The sequence below is a fragment of the Lottia gigantea genome (assembly GCF_000327385.1).
Source record: "Lottia gigantea unplaced genomic scaffold LOTGIsca_52, whole genome shotgun sequence".
In the NCBI taxonomy this organism is placed as follows: domain Eukaryota; kingdom Metazoa; phylum Mollusca; class Gastropoda; family Lottiidae; genus Lottia; species Lottia gigantea.
Genome location: NW_008709781.1, coordinates 807282 through 832174, shown reverse-complemented (window position 1 = coordinate 832174; position 24893 = coordinate 807282). Strand labels below are relative to the sequence as shown.

Here is a 24893-nt window from a genome sequence, read left to right as displayed (position 1 = left end):
TGAAGATTTATTCCGCAATAGGAAGGAAAAGAAACTTGGCATCAAAGTCTTGTCAAACTAGTTAATCAATATATCATAGAATTAACATTCAGATCTTGCATGTTTCTCATTTATCAGAATTTAGAGTCAGGCCAGCAACAATTAAACTCACATCTGCTACAGCTGGTTTTACCAATTACAACTTGCTTGGGGAATAAATCAGTAAAATACAATGATTGATTCTAAAAGTGGATGATAGATGGGATAATTGTTGTCACTTTTCTGTATTAAAAAATTGTAAAAGGTTTTCTAAGCTTTTAGTATGTATCAAGTACACTAACAGCATTGATTTGCACCATTCCAATTTATAGTCAGACAGCTGTTAATCTTGCAACTCCACTAAAAATAAGTGTTGCATGATGTAGCTATCTGAAAATCCCTTGAAAATTATTAGGAGCAGGTTTAGAGTTTCTCTAATAACAGGAATCACAGACATCTGAGAGCGAATTGGAATGATTCAAATAGAAGTCATAAACATGTATAATGCTAGAAAAGGGTGATATATTTAATTCTCACTGGAAACTGTTGTTGTTTGTGTGTAATATAACAGTTAATATATTGACATAAACGTAATGTGACATTAGATTCTTAGAATCATCTGTCATCTAAAATACCATAACATAGTATTATATTATACTACTGAAATGTCAAGACTGATGATTATAAGTTAACATTTGAGTTTAATGATATGTTATATTGTGTATTTTCAGGTAGAGAATGTCAAGTTATTAGACAGATTCAACATTAGAAAACCCTGTACAGGTACCTTATATCTCACCACTACACATCTTATATTTATTGATAATGATGGCAAGAAAGAGTGTTGGGTAAGATCACATATTTGGTTATCAAGGAATAATTTTGATGCAGTCATTTAAGGAATGAATGTGGATCTTGTTATCGTCATGGGGAAATAAACACTGGTTTATCATGTGACAAGACAAACAGGTTTATTGAAGGGAGTGATAGTAGAAATGTAAATATTATGTAATAATGTAACATATATCACAAACAAAAGACAATATATTATGGAACAAGCACGTTTATTTAATAAACTTTACATTATTTGCATTATTTTAATTTTATTAAAGAAGTGTGCTTATTCCATGATGTTAGGGACACTCTGACTGAGTGTTGCAGCTCAACATATCTTTGGCACTTCCAAGTAACTAGTTGGTTTAATAATATTTCTTTACATGGTTAAATACAGTTAAAGAATGATTTTGTACAAGACTGGAAGGGAGGTTGACAAGTGTAACATAAAAAATTGTGTTCTTCATTGTATGACTTCATAAAGAGTTTTAATCAGTAATTTGTGGTCTTCAGTTGACTTGTTAAATACCATATATTAATCACTGTGATTTCTTGATAATTTGAAACCCTGGAGCTCCAGATTTCATTTTGTTAGCATTATTGTAATGCTATTATCGTGTATTTTTCCTATTAGCTTATCTAGAATTTGTGATTGTCTGTTGACTTTTGGAATTTCCTATTGCGTGGGATGGGATATGTTTGATATTCAGATTTGGAAAAGGAAAAAAATGTATTGGCTTCAGGCATATGTAGAACAAATATCTTTATGTGACTATACATCTATACCTATACCTTAAATTGTTAATGCTTGTCTCAGGAAGTAAATTATCATTGTGAGAGCAATTGAATTTACAACTCTGTACATGTACTGTTCTAGTAACTGGTGGCATCCTGAAACATCTAATCAATTCCTGGACTTATTTAATCTGAGAGAACTTGTGTCTGCAAGCTGCTGTCTGGCAATAAGTGGATTGGAGCAAGCCATCAGAATCTCTAACCATTCAGTTAGTCCTGGTTGTTAGTTGATAAGTTTGTCTGGATCTGAAGACATGTGAATTACCACTCCCCCCATCCCCTCCTTTTCATCAAAAGCTGCTTAAGTTTCCAACAATGAAAATGTTCTATTATAGAAAATCAATCAAGATGGGTCAATCAAAGTGATATGTGTAAATTGGTAACAGATCTGGTACTTTTACTCCATTAGCTATACAATTAAAGTTGTAGATCAGCTTTACAAAGTTGAATGAACACTCTGTATATGAGACAATACTTATGAATTTTTTACAATCATTGATTAACTAATGCTTTCTTTCTTCAGATCCTTCATTCCCATATGTCTAGTGTTGAAAAACTGGCAATCACTACGGCAGGATGTCCTATACAAATACGATGTAAAAATTTCATGAATATCACCTTCCTGATACACAGAGAACGAGACAGCCATGATATTTATACATCATTAATGGAATTGTCAAAACCAGGTAACTCTTTATATTCCAACCATCCTACTTTTATTAACTATCAGGATATTAAACAGTCTGTTAAACTAACTGGGTATATACACTGAATTAAATACTGACTCTCTAACCCATTGCTAAAGTTTTTTGTCCCAGCAAATGGTATAAAGAGTCTACAACCTGTCTTCCCTGTTAGACTGTGTCAGGGAGCCGCGGTGGCTCAGTGAGTTAGACGCTTGCTCGCTAACCTGAAGATCCAGGGTTCAATCCTGGCATAGGTCGAGATAATACCTTCGGATTTTTCAACCCGGTTTCCCCCTGTCAGTGATGCAGGTAAGAGGGGCTGACATGGAAAAAGCGTCTAGTCGTTCGGATGGGACAATAAACCGAGTCCCGTGTGCTACAGGCTGTGCACTTTAAAGATCCCTCGACAGTTGGAAATTGAAAAAGAGCAGGCTTATGCCGCTGTCCTGGCAAAATTTCCCTCATTGCACCCTGCATGGCGTCGCCCGTCTTCATTAGCCCACATGGTGCAGAAAAGTAGGACGTAAAACTCCATTCATTTCATTTCGTTTTGTTACACTGTGTTAATGATGCATGTCAAAGGAACTGACATGGAAATTCAAGTTGTCTGGATGAGACACTTTACTGAGACCTTATGTTCTTATATAGGCTGTATATGTTGGAGATCTCTTGACAGTTTATCAAAATTTTGAATAAAGGTAGATTAGATGAATGCTGCCTTATTGACAATAATTGCATCATTGCACACAGCATGATGTTGCCATTCACAGTCTGTAGGACTTCACTATCTATCTAACTTTAGTTAAGGTTTTGATATGTTCAATAGAAGTTACAAAAGTACATTATATTGATCATAGTAAATGTCAGAAGTTGTTTTTATATTCAATTATAATATAATTACATCATTATCTGGTATGGTAGAGTGCTTCATATACAATGTTAATAAACAATTCATGTTATATTTCATGTTATATTGATACAATTATCAATTTGTTGATGATTCTTACTGATACTCAGTATTATTTCAATTAAAATTGTTGTTCTATTTACTGTTGATGAAGAGATTTGGTTGTCTGATTGTACAATTTAATATTTATTATCAGTAATGTTAATAATTTGATTTATAACAGAAAATAATGGTTATCAGTGCATGTCTCTTTAACTTATTACAATTACCATAACCAGTCTGCAGACAATAGAATATGGTTGTTCTTGACTCTGTTCTACAGGGATTTAACATTAAAGATTCATCAACAGCTGGAAATAAAAGAAGAGCAGGCTAATGTCCAGTCAAAATTTCCCTCATTGCACACTGCATTTGTTTGTCTTCATTAGCCCAAATAGGTGCAGAAAAGTAAGATAAGTCCACTAAGTTTGCTCATATGATTGATATGCTCTGATACAAGAAATGATTACCCTTTTTCAAACCAGTTGTCCTGATGAGGATTTTATATCTGAAACAGTTGTTAGAAGCATGAGATGAGACCACTGACAATGATATTTTTGTAACTTCAAATTAACTATACAATTACAAATATATTTTGACATATTTCAGATGATATTGAAAATCTCTATGCATTCCAATTTTCTACACAAGACAGTATGCCAAAATCATTTGGTTGGAGCCATTTTGATCTACAATCTGAATATTTAAGAATGGGTGCTCCCAATAAAAATTGGGTCATGTCCAATCTTAACCTAGAATATGAGGTAAGTGATCAATCTGATGCTGGCTAATGATGTATATTGTATAGGACTCGGTTTCAGACATGAAATTATAGTAAAAGAAACCCAGAAGATATTGTGAAGACAAAAATTCCATTTCGATATGATTTAAAGGGAGAAAATTTAAAAAAATTACATGTATTCAATGCTTGTTAAAGGGATGCTCATTTGACACATCACTCATTTTCGATTGAGTTGAGCTTCCAACTGCCTGTCCATAGATCAGTTTGTGTTTTGTTAAAACCTATACAGTATTAGTGGTATTCAATCAATAATTTTCTATTCCTGGCTTTAAAGATTGTTAATCAAATTGATTTTAATATTAATTTGAACTTCATTTTCCTAATCACTTCTTTTAAGTAATTACCTTGAGCTCTGAGAAATTCAATAATATTTGTTTTATAGCAAATTTTCATGATATGAGAAGTAGTTCTCAATAGGAGGTCAGCTTGACCATCTTCAAATCACCAGGCCCTCGTTTCAATAAAGTGCGTAAGTTTACGTCATAATATTTCTATTATAAAAATAAAATTCAATAAAATTATCTTAACCAAATTGTTACTCGTGTTTTACTAACAACTAACGATGCAAAGATCTTAGCTATGAAAGCTTCACACACGTTGAATTTACATCTTTCATCAATTTACAGAAGAGAAATATATTTCATAAGACTTATAAGTCCCCTAAATACTTTTAAAGGGTCTTTAGTCGTGAAAATCAGAGAATTTTTCCACAAATAGAGGTTGTAAGATTTGAAGCGTGAAATGTCTTCACCTTGACATTTACGACATCATTTTATCTTATGATTCACAGTCAAAAAATTGAAAGGTCAAAATGAAAAAAAAAAGGCGAATTATGTAGGAAAAATGTGAAAAACATTCAATGTGTTGACATTAATGAGTTCTCACGACAGAAAATGGCAAGTTTCATCTATCCTGAAGTATTTCTTGAGTTACAAAAAAAAGTTACGACAGGGTATAGCTGTCGTAGGTTACGCACAAAATTACAAGAGTTTCTTAGCGTAAGAATATTAGTGAAATGCAATTTTCGATTATTTTTTAAGTTAGACAAGATTTTGGACTTTGCAAGTTTAGTGAAACGGGGGCCTGAACACTGTGACATCAGAAATGTTAGCAATCTTATTTCATCAAAGAATTTTTAATGAGAATTAAATAAGCTTACTTGAATTAAGAAGTCAACCGTTGAAAATCAATGATTCCTTTTTGATCATTAAATCAAGAGACAGTGATTCTGAAATTTTCACACAGATTTTGATCTCTAGTCTTACTTGTCCACTGTCTGTTTGCCAAAGACTTTAACATTTTTTCAGTGAAAATGATCTCTAAATTATATTGCGTCAAAATTCTTATATAAGCCTTGAAAAAGAATGATACAGTTCAACTGGTAAATTATAGATGTGAGTCACACGGTGGCAGTGAAGAAGACTGTCTCTGCCAGTCTATTTGGACTTGACAAATTTAATTAGTTTAAAATGTAAATTATAACTATCAATGACAGTAATAAGTATTTTCTAATAGTAGAATATTTATTAGTGGTAGTAATAACTAGTTTATAATAGTAGAATATTTATTAGTGGTAGTAATAACTAGTTTATAATAGTAGAATATTTATTTGTGGTAGTAATAACTAGTTTTTGATAGTAGAATATTTATTTGTGGTAGTAATAACTAGTTTTTGATTGTAGAATATCTAATTGTGGTAGTAATAACTAGTTTCTAATAGTAGAATATTTATTTGTGGTAGTAATAACTAGTTTTTGATAGTAGAATATTTATTTGTGGTAGTAATAACTAGTTTATAATAGTAGAATATTTATTTGTGGTAGTAATAACTAGTTTTTGATAGTAGAATATTTATTTGTGGTAGTAATAACTAGTTTCTAATAGTAGAATATCTATTTGTGGTAGTAATAACTAGTTTTTGATAGTAGAATATTTATTTGTGGTAGTAATAACTAGTTTATAATAGTAGAATATTTATTTGTGGTAGTAATAACTAGTTTTTGATAGTAGAATATTTATTTGTGGTAGTAATAACTAGTTTCTAATAGTAGAATATCTATTTGTGGTAGTAATAACTAGTTTCTAATAGTAGAATATTTATTTGTGGTAGTAATAGCTAGTTTTTGATAGCAGAATATTTATCTGTGGTATTTGTGGTAGTAATAACAGAGACAGAGCAACAGAGATTTTGTCTTGAGCTTGAGAGGCCGGTAGTGAAGGTTGTAAATTACAAATATGAATATTGAAGTACTAACCAGTTTGTAATTCTAAAAAAAACTGGCTATCATATATGGTACATTACCATTATAGACAAACATAAATATATACAACTGTCAAAACACCATGAATTTTCCTAAACTCCAGTCTCTTTATAGAGATTTTTCTTATATAATGCTGGAATAATTTGCCATTTGGAACAATAAGACAGGATATTACTTTTCTTGATATAATCAGACTTGCAGTAGAATGTGTGGGTGGAATATTAGAACTTTTCTAGAAAACAAATATATAAATCATGCATTAAGTCTGAATACAAGTTCATTTCTTATCTTGTTGGCTGTTGTTTTTTTTGTTTCTATAATAGTACAACCTGATAGTTTTTCTCATCAAGTTTAGATTTTTTAATTGAGAAGGGACATGTTCAGCATTTTTAGGGTTGATTTGGATCTTGAATATATGTTTATCATCTTCAGAGGTACTAGAAATGTACGGATATTGTATAATTCCTTCAAAAATATCTCAAACTGGGAAATTCACTTTTTATTTCTATGTGTCTTTTCTCTAATATTATATATAAAGTTAAAAGGTCAAATTTCTACATTTAGCTATGAACACTATTACACTATTACTGATGATTACTATTAGATGAGCTTAAAGGAAATTCCGGTTTCGGAGACTATTGTTTGTCAGACCTGTCCCTTTAAACTGTCTTCCATAGGTCCTAGATTTTGTTCCTTGGTTTTGTCTGAAAAACAAGAAATTTTCAGTATTTGTCTTACAATATTCATATGCCTACAATTGACCTCTCTTTTTGGATGAATGTATAAAGGTTCAAAATGACCTAATAGTAAAATATTTCTAACATTAATGAGCATTGTCTGACTTACTTTTTTAATAATTCTGTCCTGATGCTGATTCATCTTGTTATTTTTCAGTTATGTGATACATATTCTAAGTATATATTTGTACCAGCAGTAGCATCAACACCTGTAATAATGGGTAGTTCTAAATTTAGAAGTCGTGGCCGGTTACCAGCTCTTTCATACTTACACAGAGAAAATCAGGTATTTACCCTTTAATAGTATGTAGATATAAACCACAAATCAATCATTATGACCCCTGAATCAGTCTATATTCCTTACAAAATTCCTAACTCGCTGGCAATTAAAGAATGAGAAGCTTATACTACTATAAAAACTTTTGATTATTAGGAAGGAGTCATTGGAGAAATATCTTGAATTATTTACCAGAAATATTTGATAGTTAAGCACTAACTTATATGAATTATTTAAGCCACATACCAATTTATTTTTATTCCAGTTGAGAAAATTCATGAAAATTTAATCTTTGCGTTCTGTTTTAAACAGTGAAGTCAATTTGACATGCAGAATAATGCAAAAACAGTTTTTTAGATGATGGGCTATCTCACGCAATATTTGATCAGTTTTAAACTTGTTTTATTTATCAAGAATTAAAGTAGTTTTTGTTAGGAAATTAGAAGTTTAGTTTGAAGAAAGATAATGACTGTGGTGGGTGACACTACCATGACAGCACAAGCTTACTTTTTCTGATATGTATCTCAAATATAGATTAGAAATATTAAAACAGAACTTGAATAGTGTTGTTACTCAGATCTTCAGACAACTGACCTATTTTCAGTCTGCATCCTTTCTCAAGTTGGACAAGTAGAACTTATTCTCATGTCTACATTTTGCAGACAAGTTCGAAACGTTAGTTTTAGATTATATAGAAATTATAGCAGAACTATTCTTCATTTTGAAATACATTCTCATTTATAATTAATATACTTATATAAAAAGTCCATAAGCTGCTTCCAATGTATTGAAAACTGGGATTTGGGTTTAGTTCTGCATTTCGGATTATGGCGTTTGGGTTTTTCTTATTATTGAGTGACAAGAATACACTAGAGATTAATCTAACAAAGAGACTCGTTGAATATATCAAATAGATGTGTCTGTTATGTTTCAGTACTCTTGTACTGGTTACTGAAGTATCATGAGCATTTAAGAGGGATATACAATTACATAGTATAAGTGGAACAATGCTATTATTGTCTTGTCAAAAACATTATATTTTACCTTTCTGTATACAATTCTGTATGATTTCAGTTACATTAAAAGAAGACTGCTTATGTTTGTTTTGCATTAGCCATCTGTGCTCAGCTAAACTGATATGAAGATATATATTTTCAATGAAATAAGTTTATTTTGTATTATTTGTAGGCGTCTATATCAAGATGTAGTCAACCACTATCAGGTTTCAGTGCTAGGTGTGTGGAAGATGAACAAATGTTACAAGCTGTATTAAAGTCTAACCCTAATTCAAAATATATGTTCGTTGTTGACACTCGACCAAAGGTAGGTTAATCTTTTAACTTCTAAAATTTCATATTGACCTATTTATGTAGAAAAAATCTAAAATAAGATTTAGGAATGGAGATATCTTCTTTAACAGAATTTCTTGCCATTCCATCCCGATTTTATAGCGCCCAGGTCTAGACCAGATGGAACACTTTATAGCATTCTGATGTAAACAGGTCTAAATTGAAAGTAGAATATCTTACAAGGTTTTGATTGATGTTGATAATGTGTTCAATAGAAGTACAAAGTTCTGTGCTATACAACCATTGTTATTAAATATCACATCAGTACAGGTCTGTTGCTCTGTTGTATTCACAAATGTAAAGAAAAAATGCGCTTGTGGAAGTTTTTCCACCTTCATCTTTTGGTACTTGAAATATTAGCGATGTAGTAAAAGTTATTTATTCATTCCTGGTCAATTTACGTCTTTACACATGGCGAAAGTCTAAACAAAAGCATGGCAATGACAGTTTTCGCTGAGCTGGGTTAGTGTAGCTTTAGAAAGCAATAATAAAAGGGATACTGAATCATAAAACTAAAAAAAATAATTCGCAAGCGGTATTTGTCAACAAATTGTCAAGGGAATTCCCTGAGGTCACATGACGCTGTGTTTCTGGCTGGATGATAATAAAACGAGACAGTGAAATCTGTAGGTTGTTTCAACTGTTGCTCAACACAATAGTTAATTAATTAATTACTTTTGTGTCCAGAATGCAGACAATTGTTATTACTTTATATTTGAGCAATGTAGAAATGAAAATAAACGCAATAATTTGTTACATTTTAATTGAGTAGAAAAATCTTCCCTGATTGAAATATGATTATTTAGCCGTTTATTATGTAAAGTTGACAATCTTCATCCTGTTAGAAAGTTTATTCCATAATGAAGAGAATAATGTGTATCTTTTTAGAAAATTCCAATTAGTTTGATCCCAAAACGAATAAACAAAAATACAAAAAACCAAAACATTAGATTCTTCGCATTATAATTGTCTTCTGATATGTCAAGACGGATCCATTCATCTTTTTTTAATGTTATGTTGAAGGTTTGAAATATCAAATTTTCATGACATATTTGAAGTGCTGTCAAAACATTACAAAAAATCTTAAGGATATAAAATCAATTTGAAACTGAAGGAAGGACTCCAAATCTTCATAAAATACTCAACCATTTTAAAGAAATCAGTTTTTCAGATAATAATTCCATATTTTCATAACATGAAATAGACCAGTCAACACCCTAAACTCACTTAACATGGACTTTGATCAACATAGATATCAGAAAGATGTGCCATGCAATTTCTTAGTCAGTTTTGAATCAATACATGCAAGGTTGTAACAGTATTTACTCATAGGTACAGCAAACAGTTTATATAAGGAATATTACTTATTAATTTAACTGACAGTACAGATGAGATTTATCATGCTTCCAAGCACTTGATAAGAAATTTTCAACTTATCAACCAATATTGATAGACTATGGATTCAAATTAATACCATAATGATAGGAGTAATATGCTGTGTCTAATTGACTTATTCAGTTAAAGTAAAAGTACAGTTATTGTGATTTTAAACTCATCTCTATTAATGTGGTAGTTTACAGTATAAATATAATCATATAGTTTTAAAGATTCTGACTAAGAGATTATTACCACTGATCACTGTAGTTTTATTTCTATCACATTCAATACTCTCTTACCTTATTGATTTTACCACTTTCTCAATTATATTTCTCTTAACAAAAACTGTGGATTAGAGATCAGACTGATTTTGAAAATGTCAGCTGTGTGGGAGGGAAAAAGAGAGATTTGAAGTGCCTTAGCAAACCTTTTGGCAATTGACAAGGTTCATCTTAAGGCTGAATGCAAAATTGATTCAAAATACAAACCTGTTTTACTGAAAGACAGTTTAAAGGGTTTGAGAACTGAAAGTATTTAAGGTTCCATGTGAATCAGATGCAAAAAGTATAACTGCCATTCATTTGATGAATGCACATAGTTTCCAATATACATTTTGAATTGCTTGTTGCTTCTTGCTCTATATTTTCCTATAAGATAAATCCTCAAGTCCCTTATCTATATTGTTTAACTTAAGAATGTCTAATGTACATCAGGTGGCATGAAGATCAACTCCTTTATCTTGTGACAAAATTAAATTCTTCTGTTTTAAATTAAAGTGCTGGTAATTCTGTGATGATTTTCAAAAGAAGTAAAAGTATTCTGAAACTATATTGATTTTAAACTGATGATTACTATAAGAGATATCAGAATATTGAAGATATGTAAAAAAAATAAATCATTAAATTTGATTGAAGTGATCATTGACTTCTTCATTAATTTTATCTCTCCTCTGTCAGTCATCATCATCATTGGAGTCCATTGAAGTGATAGTTGAAGAACTTTCTTTAGATCATTATCTTATGAAATCTCACTTTTTACTTCTGATACACTCATTCTAGATTGAAGTATAGATTATTTTGATTTTCTGGACATTATAATTTCACAGTTCTAATTGGTAAAAAAGCACTCATACTTTCCAAGTGTTCAATTGAAAACAAAATAAAATTAGACAGGTTATTTTATTTTGAGAAAGAATTCTGACTCTGGAAGGTCTCTATTGAGTCTCTTGCTTCGTATATTACTTATATAAAATAGTGGACTGCTCATGGTTATAAATTGAATCCACCAGTCCTTGACTATGATTCAGTCAACACAAGCTAACAGTAACATTATTCTTGTGGATATCAAAAAAGAAATTGAAATTTTGATATTTAGGGTCAAGAATATATTAAAAATTAATAACAAATTATTTTCTTTGATTAACCAGTTCCTTATTCCCATTTCATGAAATAGCACAACAACAAAAAACGTAACGGCATGATAGGAAAAAATCATTTTCTATGTAACATTCTCTTGAGATTGTATCTTTTTGAGAACTCTTTTCAATGAAGTCATATTATCTTACAGTAATTTTAGTCAATATTATTTCCTTAGGGAAATAAATGAAAAATAAAATGTTAAAGATTGGTTATCAGCCCTGCAGCCAATAAACTAGTCCGGGGGATTAACTTAGATTGATTTTTTTAACTTTAACTTGAAATTTAATTAAAACAGTCAATCTAAAATCTTAGTTCTTACAAGTTAATCAATTTAAACATTTCAAGAATCACATATTAGATTACTTTAAACATAGATTTCTTTAGACTTCAAAGACAGTTAAATTATTTTAGGAATATTGAAAATTGGATTGCAAAAATTGTAAATTACATTCTTTAAACTTTAATTTTGACCTGTGATGAATTTTAATGGAAAAAATGAAAAATACTTTTGAGAGCTAAATTTGAAGATAATCTTCTTGCAATAGAATGACATCAAAGTGTCTCAATCTCAAAATTGAGGAGAGTATTTTGGGATGAAAAAACTGAATTATTCCTGAAAACCCTCACAGTTAACTTAATAGACTATTTTAAAAACTTAGTGTGAATTGTTTATGCTAACTATTTCATCCTTTGATTTTGTTTCTTACTTCATAGCCAGTGCTTTTTCGAGAATACTATTCTCATCTCACTCTAACACCAAGTGTTTTGATAAAACTTCATTCATGCAACAGTACAATATATTCAACCATTTAATAATCTTATAAAAAGTTTTAATCTAAATCTCTGCTAAAGTTTTTGAAAAAGTTTCTAAATGGTTTTGAACAATATCCAGCAGGCAATGTAATATGTAGAGCAAAGTTTTTTGGGGAATTTAGATTGCTTAATGTTATAATTGGAATTTCTATTTGATTATGATTAAAATATTTCTAATACTTCAGTTAGAAATTAAAACTGAAGAAATATATAGAGCTTCTTTTGTTTCCTGATATTGATATTTATTAAACGACAAAATTTATAGTAAACTTAAGTTGGAAATGAAACTAAAGAAACATATAGAACTTCATTTTAATCAAATTGCCCAGTAATTGTTCTAAAAGCCTGTCAAATTCTTACAATCCGAGAAAGATTCCTGGTATTGGAATCTTGTAATGAAAGAAAAGTTTCTGGATAAATTCCAATGGGAAATAACTGGGTAGAATGTGATAGAAACTAGATATTGAGTGTAGTTGATGAGATATTCTGACTGGATACTGACAGTTTATACTGATTTATATTCTCTCTATATTAAAATGTCTGGAGAGTTGCTTAACATTGATATTCTTTTCTTTCAACTCCTACAGCATTTCTAGAAAAAAGGTTGTTGTAAAATATTCCAGACTGAAGAACCACCTAATCATGTAAACTTTTGATTTCAACAAAAGTAATTTCTAAATTTTCAATCAAATAATTTGAAGAAATTAATTTAAAACAAACAAGTCTTGTATTCATTTTAGTATTAATTATAAAATTATTCAAAATTGATATATCTAGCTTTAAGTGTATTAATTGTATTTTACAAAAGGGACATTATAAACCACAGATTGTATATTGAAATGAACATGGTGCAAGTAGAAGAGAAAAATTGTTCTTGATAGACATTATCACAAACACAAGACAATATTATAGAATAAGCACATACTGGTACCGTTTAACACAATTCACACATGTCACCGTTAGATATGTTGAAGTGTTATTTGCTTAATTATATTAAATAAGTGTGCTTATTCAATAATATTATTTTGTGTTTGTGGCATGTGCTCCCCCCTCCTTAATAATTAGCTTTATTGATTCTGATTACCTTGACCTCATTATTACTATGTACCTACTTTTGTTAACTATGTATTTTTGTTTGTTATAGATATTTTTAACAATATTTATTTTTTATTTCTAGATCAATGCAATGGCTAATAAAGCAGCAGGAAAAGGCTATGAAAATGAGAACTTCTACTCTAATATAAAGTTCCAGTTTTTAGGAATTGAAAATATACATGTTATGAGAGGTAGTCTACAGAAATTATTAGAAGGTAAGTTCACAGTAAGATCAATTCAGACTGCTGATATAAGCCAAACATTGTGGTAACTTCTATTCAGTTTTACAATTTCCACCCTGTAACATTTTGAAACCAAGAATAAAAGTTTTAACTTTCAATTGTAATTATATCTGTAATATTTTTTAGTTTGTGAATTAAAGTCACCATCAATGAATTCCTTTTTAACTGGATTAGAAAACAGTAACTGGTTAAAACATATAAAGGCTGTAGTTGATACTTCTGCATTTATAGCCACTGTAAGTAGAAAATATTACAAAGCACTAGAATATTTCAGGCTTTGTATCTGGTATGACTCAGTGAGTAGAAGCGTTATTGCTAATCTTAAGGTTCAAGTTTCGATTTTAACAAAGTTAAATTCCTCAATTTTCACCCCAATGACCTTCTGTTAGTGATGCAGGTTGGAGGGGCTGACATTTGAAAAGGTTTGAATTAGACAATAAACAAAGGTCTTCTGTGCTACATTTGATAAAAAAAATCCTCAATAGTTAGAAATAGAGTTGGGTTATGCCACTTACAAGGCAAATTTCCCCTTATTGAACACTGTATTTGGATGTCCATCATCAATAGCCCATTCTTTGTCTCAGTATGAGTCCCAATCAAATTTTAATGCATATTTTATTATGGAAAAACTGTTAATGGAATTTTAGATTGTTACTTACACATTTACTGGGTTCTGATGCTAGTTGTTGATGCTGGTTGTTGATGTATTGAGTATTTATACAATGTTATATTTTAGGCTGTACAGGAAGGTATCAATGTATTAGTTCATTGTTCTGATGGATGGGACAGAACAGCACAAACTTGTTCTCTAGCATCTTTAATGTTAGATCCTTATTATAGAACTATACAGGGCTTTCAGGTAGGTGTTATTCAATAATAGAAAACAATCACATTACCATCTAAAGTTTTCAAGAATAAGGTGGATCATACAAGATGATTAACAATAGTTCAGAAGTTCATGGGAACAAATGCTTTGTATATGTCAGGATACTTGAAAACATTGACTGCATAGACCTTGACATGAAATCAATTAACAAACATCCTTAGCTGCAAATGGATGAATAAATAAGGTTTCTGTTTTTTATATTCCAGCTCTAAATAGCTTAATTTGTCTTTCTATTTGTAGGCATTAATAGAGAAAGAATGGTTAGCATTTGGTCATAAATTTACAGATAGATGTGGTTTTTTAAGCACTGTAGATAGTAAAGAAAATTCTCCAGTTTTCACCCAGTTTTTGGAGTCAGTGTGGCAGATTTCTCAACAGTTTCCCTGTGCTTTTCAATTTAATGAGAGATTTTTAATAGCCATACATGATCATGTTTATTCTTGTCAATTTGGAACATTTATTGGTAATTGTGAGAAAGATAGAATAGATTTAAGGTAAATTGATTATAAAATCTGTTAATTTACACTGTATTGCTATAATTTTGAACTCACAATTTCATAAAGTGGCTATATTTTATGGATTACATAACACCATCAATGGTCAGTCATACGATAAATTGATCTAAAACTTTAGTGAAGTATTTTCGTATTCCACTTAATGAGAGATCGATTTATTCTGACCTTGCTTTGACATTTCAATATATATATACAAACTACTGTATTGAGCTCTTTTTTTCTGGTTTAAGCAATAAATTAATGACAATCTATGGCATTAATCTAATTATGGAACAATGTGATTCAAGTTCTGTTTTAATATTTCTATATCGCTCTACAATTGATGTATTGATCACTATTTTTTACAGTGAAAATATTTTATTATTATAATTATGGAACTATATCAGTTACATACTAACCTATTAAATATTATGTTTATTATTGCAGACTGTCAGAAAGAACCTACTCACTATGGGGATATGTAGCTCAACATATCAATGAATTTAGTAATCCACTATTTAAAAAGGAATATGAACTGACACATTCTATATTAATACCAAATACTAGTCCACAATGTTTCAAGTAAGTTTCTTTTATTGGAATGCAGTTCTTCAGCTTGAAAATCTATTAAATGATTAAGGAGTGGGCAATCATGCAAATTGGTCTGAATTTAACAGTGCATGGTGTACAGTTTTGTACTTCTACTTGATTAAATGGGTGTGTTTGATGAAGGAATAGAAATAGCAATCTCTTACCATGTTGTGAGCAAGCTTGTTCCAAAGAAATACTCTCTGTTCTACTCTATTTTACAGGTTATAAATAAATTTTACACTTCATTTTGTTTTTAACTGCAATTAACCTGTTTTGTGTATTCTCGACACCAATTCATTTTTGTACTTTTACCTGTGTTAAAATATATTTCACTAGATATACTTATTGTTTTGTAGATTTTGGAGAGGTTTATATAATAGATTTGAGAATGGAATACATCCCCGTGAACCAGTGATGGATATATTATCAGCTAATAAAGATCATAGTAACTCACTAGAGGATCATGTAGCTTTATTAGAAAAGGTATGACTTATTTCATGTTTATGTATTTGTTCTTGTTCTCATGTAGATTCTTGAAAATATCTCGACATGGTATCTATGGTTTTCATAGAAATGCTTTACCAGACACAATATCATCACCTTTCCTCACACATACAGTCATACTTTGATTTTAAAATGGCAGTACTAACTATGTTGAAACAACTGCAAGTGTTAGTACAACCTTAGAGTTATGCATTTTTGATAAATTTTAGGACAACCTGAAGATTGGATTGTAATTTTGATTAGTGTGTTGATGACAAATTTTGTTTTTTTTTGTAGAGAGTGACACAAATATGTAAATTATTAGGAAAATCTGATGATATAATACAACGGAAGCTTCAAGGATTTTTATCTGTTGATTCATTAGATGGTATTTTAGCTGACCATGTTGATAACAATGCTCTTCCACAAAAATTTCTTCGTCAAGAAACTTATGATGACCCGGTGTATAATACTACAGACAATACAGACGATTTAGAAACTTTATCTAACGGACATTTACCAGACGTCAAACCTTCAACTGTTAAAAGTGATACCGAGTCAGGCTTTGATGAAGGTAGTTCTCTAATGTCAAGGTCGAATGTAGAAGAAAGAGATGCTACGTTAGAAAGTAGTCTGATTCTAGGATCTCCCAGTACTGACTTACTAACCATTGATCAACTGGTCTCTGAGTTAAAAACAGTAGCTATTGATTGGAGATCATTCCGTAGAGTTTATAATTGTACCTGTGCTGCTCCTTTTGATCATTATGTGAAAAAGGTAAGCTATATTTATGTCTGGTTATTGTTAACATTGATAATAGCCACAATGTAGCAGGTTCTAGAAAATATTACTGATGATGTTGAATATAGTTTGAATTATTAATATAAGGATTTACAGATTTTTTATAGCAAATAATGCATTCTTGGTTCTGCTATACACACCAAAATTAAGTGACCTTTTAATGGTATTGAATTCATCTATTGCTGGAAATGGCAAAGAAAAAAAATACATTTCAGGTGACTGAAACTTATTTAAAATTAATTTTTGTATATTTTCAGTTCCACTGTTGGAAATGTGGTGAAATATTTTGTGGTCGTTGTATAACTAAAAACATTCCATTACCTGGTCATTATTCTCGACGTCCAGTACCTGTTTGTAAACCATGTTATCTTCAAGTTCGTAGTTCACCAAGTCCTGAATTACCTACATCATAGATTGACTTAACTTACCCACCACTTACTTCTTATACTCTTTACTTATTATAATCTGTTTCAATACAGTAAAACCTGGCCAAAAATCAATTGAAACCAGAAGATTTGTCAAAATATTTTGAACAGTGTGTATATTTTGTATTATCAGTGACTCTATTGGGTTCATTTTCCAGCTCTAGAAACAATATCTACAAATATCTCACTTATTCTATCTTGCACACAAATTTTGTTATGGAAACTTTCAAAAGACATTAATTTATTTTACCAGTATGTAGCGAACCTTCAAAAGTTGAATGACATGATGCCCTTTACATTATTCTAACATTAAGTTTAAGTGACAAAGTCAAGCTCATCCGAACTGAAGAGCAGTGATGGTCTGAAGGCATAAAATATTCAGAGAATATATTTCAAGGGATAGAACTCTGTATTAATGTATGGTACAAGTTTAGTAGAAAAGTATTTTGGATGTACTATTTGATTTGTCATATACTTATAGTGAGTTATATTTAGGAGATCTTCCATTTTCTGGAGATTAAATTTCTGACATAAAACCCATGATGAGGACAGTTGGAATTGAAATCAACCTAAAATACCCAAAAGCTAAACTCAATGAAACATTATTCTATAAATTGATTGTTTAGGTTATTACCGTGGTGGAATTTTAAGATACTAATTGATGTGCAATAATATTATTAAACTAACATGACTTGACATAGCCTGTCTTAAATCAATCTAATTAACATTACATTCACATTTGTTTTGTTAGTATTATTATTCTTTACAGTCTCCATTGTAATCTAAAAAGGAACTGACTGCTATAAATACTTTGTAGCATGACCACTAGTACGCAACCATGGTTTAAATATCATTAGATTACAATAGAGACCCCAAAAAAATATGAAACAAAATTTAAATCTAATTTCAATTAGTTTGTTTGTTAGTAGGCAGGTCATAATAAAACATGTTAAACCAAATCTTCTTTTTTCCAAACATTCAGAGTGACATTTGACTTTTTTTGTACTGTTCAGATCATATTTTGGTTGATTTGTTTCTGTGCATTTCTTTGTAGACATGTTTGCAATTAATTTTCATACATCGAATCTTAGCTTTTCATTCTTACATTATATATATTATTTTAACAGGTATGTGTTATTCTGCACATTCCACTTTTGATTTTTTTGATTTTTCATAGTGTATTATTATTATGTGTATCTGGCAATGATATGCCAAATTTATTATATTGTCTTAGGTTACTTAGTTTGTAAATCATGAATTTCTTACAATTCCAATATTGTCAGATCTTTTAAAACAGAATATCTTACAACCAAAAAGTTTCTTAATTCACTGAATGTAACTAGGATCAAAACATAATACACTGTTTCTTTTTTGTTATTTCTATTATTCTCTCCTATAATATCATAATATTACAGACATTAAACAGGTGCTTCTGTTATTTTGTTATTATTTATTGATGTTGTTATTTTTGTTATTATTTTAATGAAGTTGTTATTGATGAACTATGTATATATATATATATATGTTATTGTGATATAGTTGAGTCAGAAACAGACTAATGAAACAGACTAATTTTCCACATGATAATAACATAAATCTACCACCAAAACAGCTGGTTGTAAGAGTGGTAGTATTGTTCTGGTATGAAGAATTAGGTATGGTATTATCTTGAATATAAATACCTCAACTATAATGACAATTTCTGTCTCATGATGTTCTATATGATGTTACATGTTAATAAGGTAACCTTTCCATAATTAAGAGAGCAGTAGAGGACTTGTGATCATAATTCTGAAATAGAAGGCATGCATTCACTAAAACTTTGTACAATTAGGTTTATTAATAGATATCCATAATAAATTAACTAGATAAATAACATTAAAAGTGTGAAAATTGATAAAATTTGTTGTTTGTTGTAAAAAGCTCTATGAAAGCAATTGACCGTCTGTGACTATTTGATAGGGAAATACCTACTATTCCACCAAAATATTAATACCTCAGAGTGGCTCATACTAATGTAAATTATGTTTTTTTCTTGTTAAATCATATCAAGTTATGTATAGTAGTAGCTTGCTCAACTTGTCCATTTAACACATCTTGCTTTATGAAGGGTCTGTGAGTCAGTTAAATGACATCCCTTGATACAGCAGACAAAATTTTCATCACTAAACTCCACATTCTGCTAATATCTTTCACTTTGGCAATTAATAAATCATGTTGTTAGTTATTAATTAAAACCGATGACCCTTGACATATTGTTGGGTGTAATATTTTTTGAGAACTCAATTCTTGCCCACTAATTATTCTTGAGAATCCCAGTCTGCTGAATTAAGGGTTCCATTTGGCTTGACTTGTATATCCTTGATCAATGACATGTGTTTTAAAGTGATAGATTTATTGTCTCTGTTGCAATCAATTTGTATATTCAATAAGATGCAGTGTATAAACTTATTATATGTAGATTATGTATATTTCCAGATGTGATGCTTAAAATACAGCAGTATTTCTAATTATTGAGTTTTAATTCTAAACAATTGCTTCCTATACAGGGTGCTGTGATGTCTCTGCTGGGTACAGTTCAACAGGACCTTTCGATTTTATAAAAAAGACTAGAAAGACTTTCAATTCCAATTAAAGTACAAACATGATGGTTGTAAGTCAGTTTGTTAATTGGTACCTTGAATTAGATAAGCCTGTATATTCTGTATCAATGATCTTCATGGACGAAATAGGAAAACACGAACATGCATAAATGCATTATTGACGCATATGTACCTATTTTTATTTTGGTGCTATCGTGTAGGCTTCTTGGTCATCATTAATTAAAAAATTCCACGTATTACAGTGAAAAAAATGCTTTGCAAAGTCGTCTTGATTTTGGCTTGTGACCAATTCCACTTTTTCAATCACGTGCTTGACGGTATGAATTGATTTGGAAACTGAATTGGAATATTTCTCCTCTAGTACATTATATTATATTTGCCTCCCTTTTAATACTTCTCTACAGTTGCCGTTTGTTGCCCGCAAGGCATATTTCTGATCAATTTTCATAATAGTGGGGCATGCTTTAACTCACGATGGACAGTATCTTGGAAGTGGCTTGTTTTCCATGACATCTAGAAACGAGCGACATAATTATCATTTATAATACATTGCTGGGTTTAGACGCGTAGCAGCACCGATAACTGAAAAATCACATATAATAAGCTGATTTGAATATAAATGTTTTATTCATGTTTAAATTAGACTAATGTATAGATTCATAGACTTATGAATGATTTCAAATAACAATAGTTTCCACTCACTGAGCTATATATAGGATATTATTTATAGGATATCTGTTTCCACTCCAAGCCAAGGTCCATCACTCACGCAGCCCCCTCTTGCCAGCATACATTTTCAATATCAGATGCAGTGTTGCCAGATAATATTATCATAAAGGATAATACCATACCCCTTCCTTATAAGAAAAAAAAGAAAAAAAGGTCTAACGTTATAAAAAAAAAAGAAGAAAAAAAAAAAACACGTGTAAAATTAATTTAGTTTACAAAGTCATCATTAAAATATCTTGGATTTCGTCTACGGTTACGAGGTTCAGGTGGTGCAATATTACCATCATCTTGTTGTTGGTATTCCAATAATGGGTCTCGTGAATCGTCATCATTCAATCCGTGGTAGTAGTATATGTCTTTTCGGATATGACGTATTTTCACTTCTGCGCATGCGCAGCTTTTTTCAATGCGTCATATCCGAAAAGACACAACTGTTAAAATGTATTATAACAGACTCCCCAAACTGTTAAAAATGTATTATAACAGACTCCTCCAAACTGTATTATAACAGACTCCATATAAATTACCCAAACCACAGACAAGAATCACTAAAAAATAATACAGTATAAAATAAGCGCATTAAAAATGTCTTTAATTTTAAAACACGAACAAAAAAATTCGAAGGAGACGGTTTCTTCTCTGCGCTAACATCTCTCATCCCCAAAGTAGCCAATTTTGTCTCAAACAACAAATTTCCTCCTTGTATTAAATCTTTCGTATCAAAAATATATGTCTTTAATAAATGTCCATCCTCCTAAAACGTATTTCGGTGCGGGAGACATTCAAAAGTCATTGGGTTCTCTTCCTGGATTCCCATGGGCAAAATATCCCGGAGAAAAACATCTCCCAGGGCACAATTATACAGGTCCAGGCACTAGGTTAGATCTGCGTTTAGACGAAAATGATAATCCCAAACCAGGGGAAGAACCCGTTAATAGAGTTGACGCAGCAGCACTCAAACACGACATACTGTACAGAAACAAAGACGTAACATTCAGACACCAAGCAGACAAACAAATGATATTAACACGAACACAATTATATGGATAACAATTACTTTAATAAATAACTTGCGACGTTTCGACGATGATTCTTTCGTCTTTATCAAACAAATGATAGACGAACTCGAAAATATTCCCAATCCCACTTTCAAAGAGAAATTACAAAGGGCTCTTATCGTAAAACTCTTGAAGGCAAAATTGAAATTGGGTATGGGCATAGCAGACGAGATTCACAAAGAATTTCGAAAAAACAAACATTACCTCAAAAAGTCAAAGTTTTTGATAAAGATGAAATTTGGTCAGCCGATTTAATCAACATGCCAGTCGAGAGAGGGTACAAGTATTGTTTGACGGTGATCGACATATACACGATATACGCTTGGGTCTTTCCCTTGAAAAACAAATCGGGTCTGATTGTCAAACAAGCATTCGAAACCATAATGAAACAATCCGACAGACGACCCCTAAAGTTGTGGGTTGATAAAGGAAGCGAATTCTACAAGAGAAATGTGAAATCTCTGGGGTTTGAAATTTACAGCACGCATAACGAAGGTAAAACCGTAGTGATAGAAAGATTCAACAGGACTCTTAAAAGCAAATTATTCAAGAAATTCACGGAATTGAAATCTCAAAAATGGCTTAGAATATTACCAGTTGTTGTCGACGAATACAATAACAAAATACATTCGTCTATAGGTGTGACGCCATCCCAAGCCTCTAATAACCCCAATATCATAAAGTCCGTCAACACTCGAAACAACTTTGAAAACGAGATTAGCAATTTGAATATTAAACCCAGATTCAAAGTTGGAGATCGAGTTCGTATTTTTAAATATAAATCATTGTTTCAGAAAGGTTACGTCGGCTATTGGACTAACGAGATATTCATCGTTGATAAAGTAAACAACACATCACCTCCCACGTATGAATTGATCGATCAAGACAAAGAACAAATCATAGGAAGGCTTTATCAAAATGAACTTAAAAAAACTGACTTTTAAAAATGAATCTCGAAAATGAAGATTTAGATGAAAGGTTAAGAAATTTAGATGTCGACAAGCATTTACGCTCTCTTAAATTAAGATTTTTTAAATTTAAATGTAAATTTATCTTCAAAATATTATTGAATGTGTTTTATCAGAATGTTATACAAGTTTTTTCAAACACACACTACGTATATATTTCGTCAATTGGGTCTTCAGCAATACTTTCCGCCTACTTCGAAAAACACCTCAAAAAAATCAAATTAAAAAATGAATGCATTTCTCGATAAATACGGAAAAGACACGACCACAAACTTTCAACTTGTGAAATGGGCCAAGGAGTTGAACGTCTCGCCGTTTTATTATTGCATGCGAGATGAAATTGATGAACTGAAATACAAGAAAGGTAAATTTTACGCCATCACAAACATTCACACGTCGGATCAAAAAGGAGTTCATCACTCTGCTTTACACAAAGATTCTTCGAATAACTTTTATTTCTTTGATTCTTTCGGTCTAGAACCGACAGAAGAAATAACGAAATTAACTAGCAAACCAATCAAATGTTCTACGTTTCAAATTCAAATGCCAGGACAAAAGCTGTGTGGACAGCTGTCGCTTTGGGTTTTATATCGATTGAGTTTGGGAGAAAAGTTTGAAGAAATTATAATAAATTTAACTCAATAAAAATGGCAAACAAGTTTGGATTATGGTCTTTACCTCTAGAATCTAAAAATCCCATGAGTTCTACGGCGTTTATAAACAAAGCGAAACCTTTTTTCGTGGATCAAATCGGAGACACCTTACAAGGGGATATCGATATGAACAATTTCAAAATAACTAATTTAAAGTTTCCAGGAAACGATAACGATGCCGTGAACAAGAAATATTTACTGGATCAAATAAACGCAATTCAAATAGATAAGGACCATGTTGAAAATAGAATAAATGACGTGAAAAGATTCAACAGACGAAATATTAAAAATCTTGTGGACGAACCCAAACTGCAACAAGAGTTAACGAGTTTGAAACGTCTTATTCAAGTGGATAAAACAAGTCAGTTGCAAAATTTAATATCTAAATTAGAAGATAAGATTACGAAGGTAAAAATAGACGTCCAACGTTTAATAGACAACCCAAATGTAAACGAGGATAGATTGAAACGAAAACTAACCGCTTTGGAAAGAAAACTTGGCGAATTGCTAGCAGAACTAGACAAGACCGCGGACAAAACCGAGTTACAAAATTCGATATCCAATTTGAACGAAAAGATCGCGAAGCAAAAATCAGATGTTCAAGATATAATTAACACACTTCCCATTGACAAAGATACGTTGAAACAACAATTGACTGCTTTGGATACTAAAATCACGGACGAATTAGAAAAAGAAGTGGGTGTGATTAAAAACTTTCTTCAAAATAAATTTCGAGATGATATGAAAAATTATATTAAAGAACAGGTCAATCTTTTGGTATCTAGAATTCATGACGATTTTTTGAGACAAGAGAGAAAGTTGAGCAAATTAGAAGCTATTGTCACGGACAAATCGTATTATTTCAATCTACCATTCGAAAGTGACACTGTCTTTGATAGAAAAGACCAAATTTATAAATCAAACAAATACGGATTCAAAGCAGAAATAAAAGTGGGTTCTCTTGCATACGGTGAACCTAAAAAAGCGTATTCGATATCGGCGAAACGCAAGAGTTTTCTTTTCGAGGTAATTATCTGATTCAAATAGAGTTTCCCATGAAGGTTAAAGTCAATAAAGTAGTCTTCAAACAAACCGGTAAGGGCGTCAAACATATTTCATTATTCAATGATGGTAATTTGGAAGAGAATATACGTTTGATTGATAAAAGGGATCAGGAAATTGAAACGAAAAATGGTAAATATGTAGACACCTTTAAAATGGAAGTAGAAAATGATAAGGATATCATTGGAATCAAAGATTTGGATATGATATTGGAGACGGAAAATCCACCATTAACCAACATTGTCAAAATTCCATTTATAATGCCCGTATACGTACCCGGGCCAATAGAATCGAGCAGTCACGAGTTTTTACGAACAACAGACTTTGAATACGTAAAACTGTATTTCGCTTTAGGTGGAAAATACACCTCTATCGATGTTCATAAAAGTCAACAAGAACGAGAGTTTATAGTACATTTATCGTTTGCCGAAGGTTCCGACTCCATCCTTGAAGGTGGTGGTTATATATTTAAAGCCAAGATAAACATCGA

The 24893-nt window shown here is 31.0% G+C and overlaps 2 protein-coding genes across 2 annotated transcripts; both read left to right on the top strand.

Moving 5' to 3' along the window:
• Positions 1-722: 722 nt before the first annotated feature.
• On the top strand, positions 723-17318 carry LOTGIDRAFT_125960 (hypothetical protein; the record flags this gene model as incomplete). Its single annotated transcript, XM_009062610.1, has 14 exons — positions 723-866; positions 2171-2333; positions 3889-4043; positions 7237-7365; positions 8545-8679; positions 13491-13623; positions 13777-13886; positions 14387-14509; positions 14777-15030; positions 15478-15612; positions 15978-16104; positions 16402-16543; positions 16679-16881; positions 17163-17318. 14 exons carry the CDS (start codon positions 723-725, stop codon positions 17316-17318), a joined length of 2109 nt encoding a protein of 702 aa, XP_009060858.1.
• Positions 17319-23335: 6017 nt separating this feature from the next.
• LOTGIDRAFT_165574 (hypothetical protein) lies at positions 23336-24379 on the top strand (the record flags this gene model as incomplete). The annotated part of the gene is made up of 1 exon (XM_009062609.1): positions 23336-24379. One exon carries the CDS (start codon positions 23336-23338, stop codon positions 24377-24379), a length of 1044 nt encoding a protein of 347 aa, XP_009060857.1.
• Between the last annotated feature and the right edge of the window lie 514 nt (positions 24380-24893).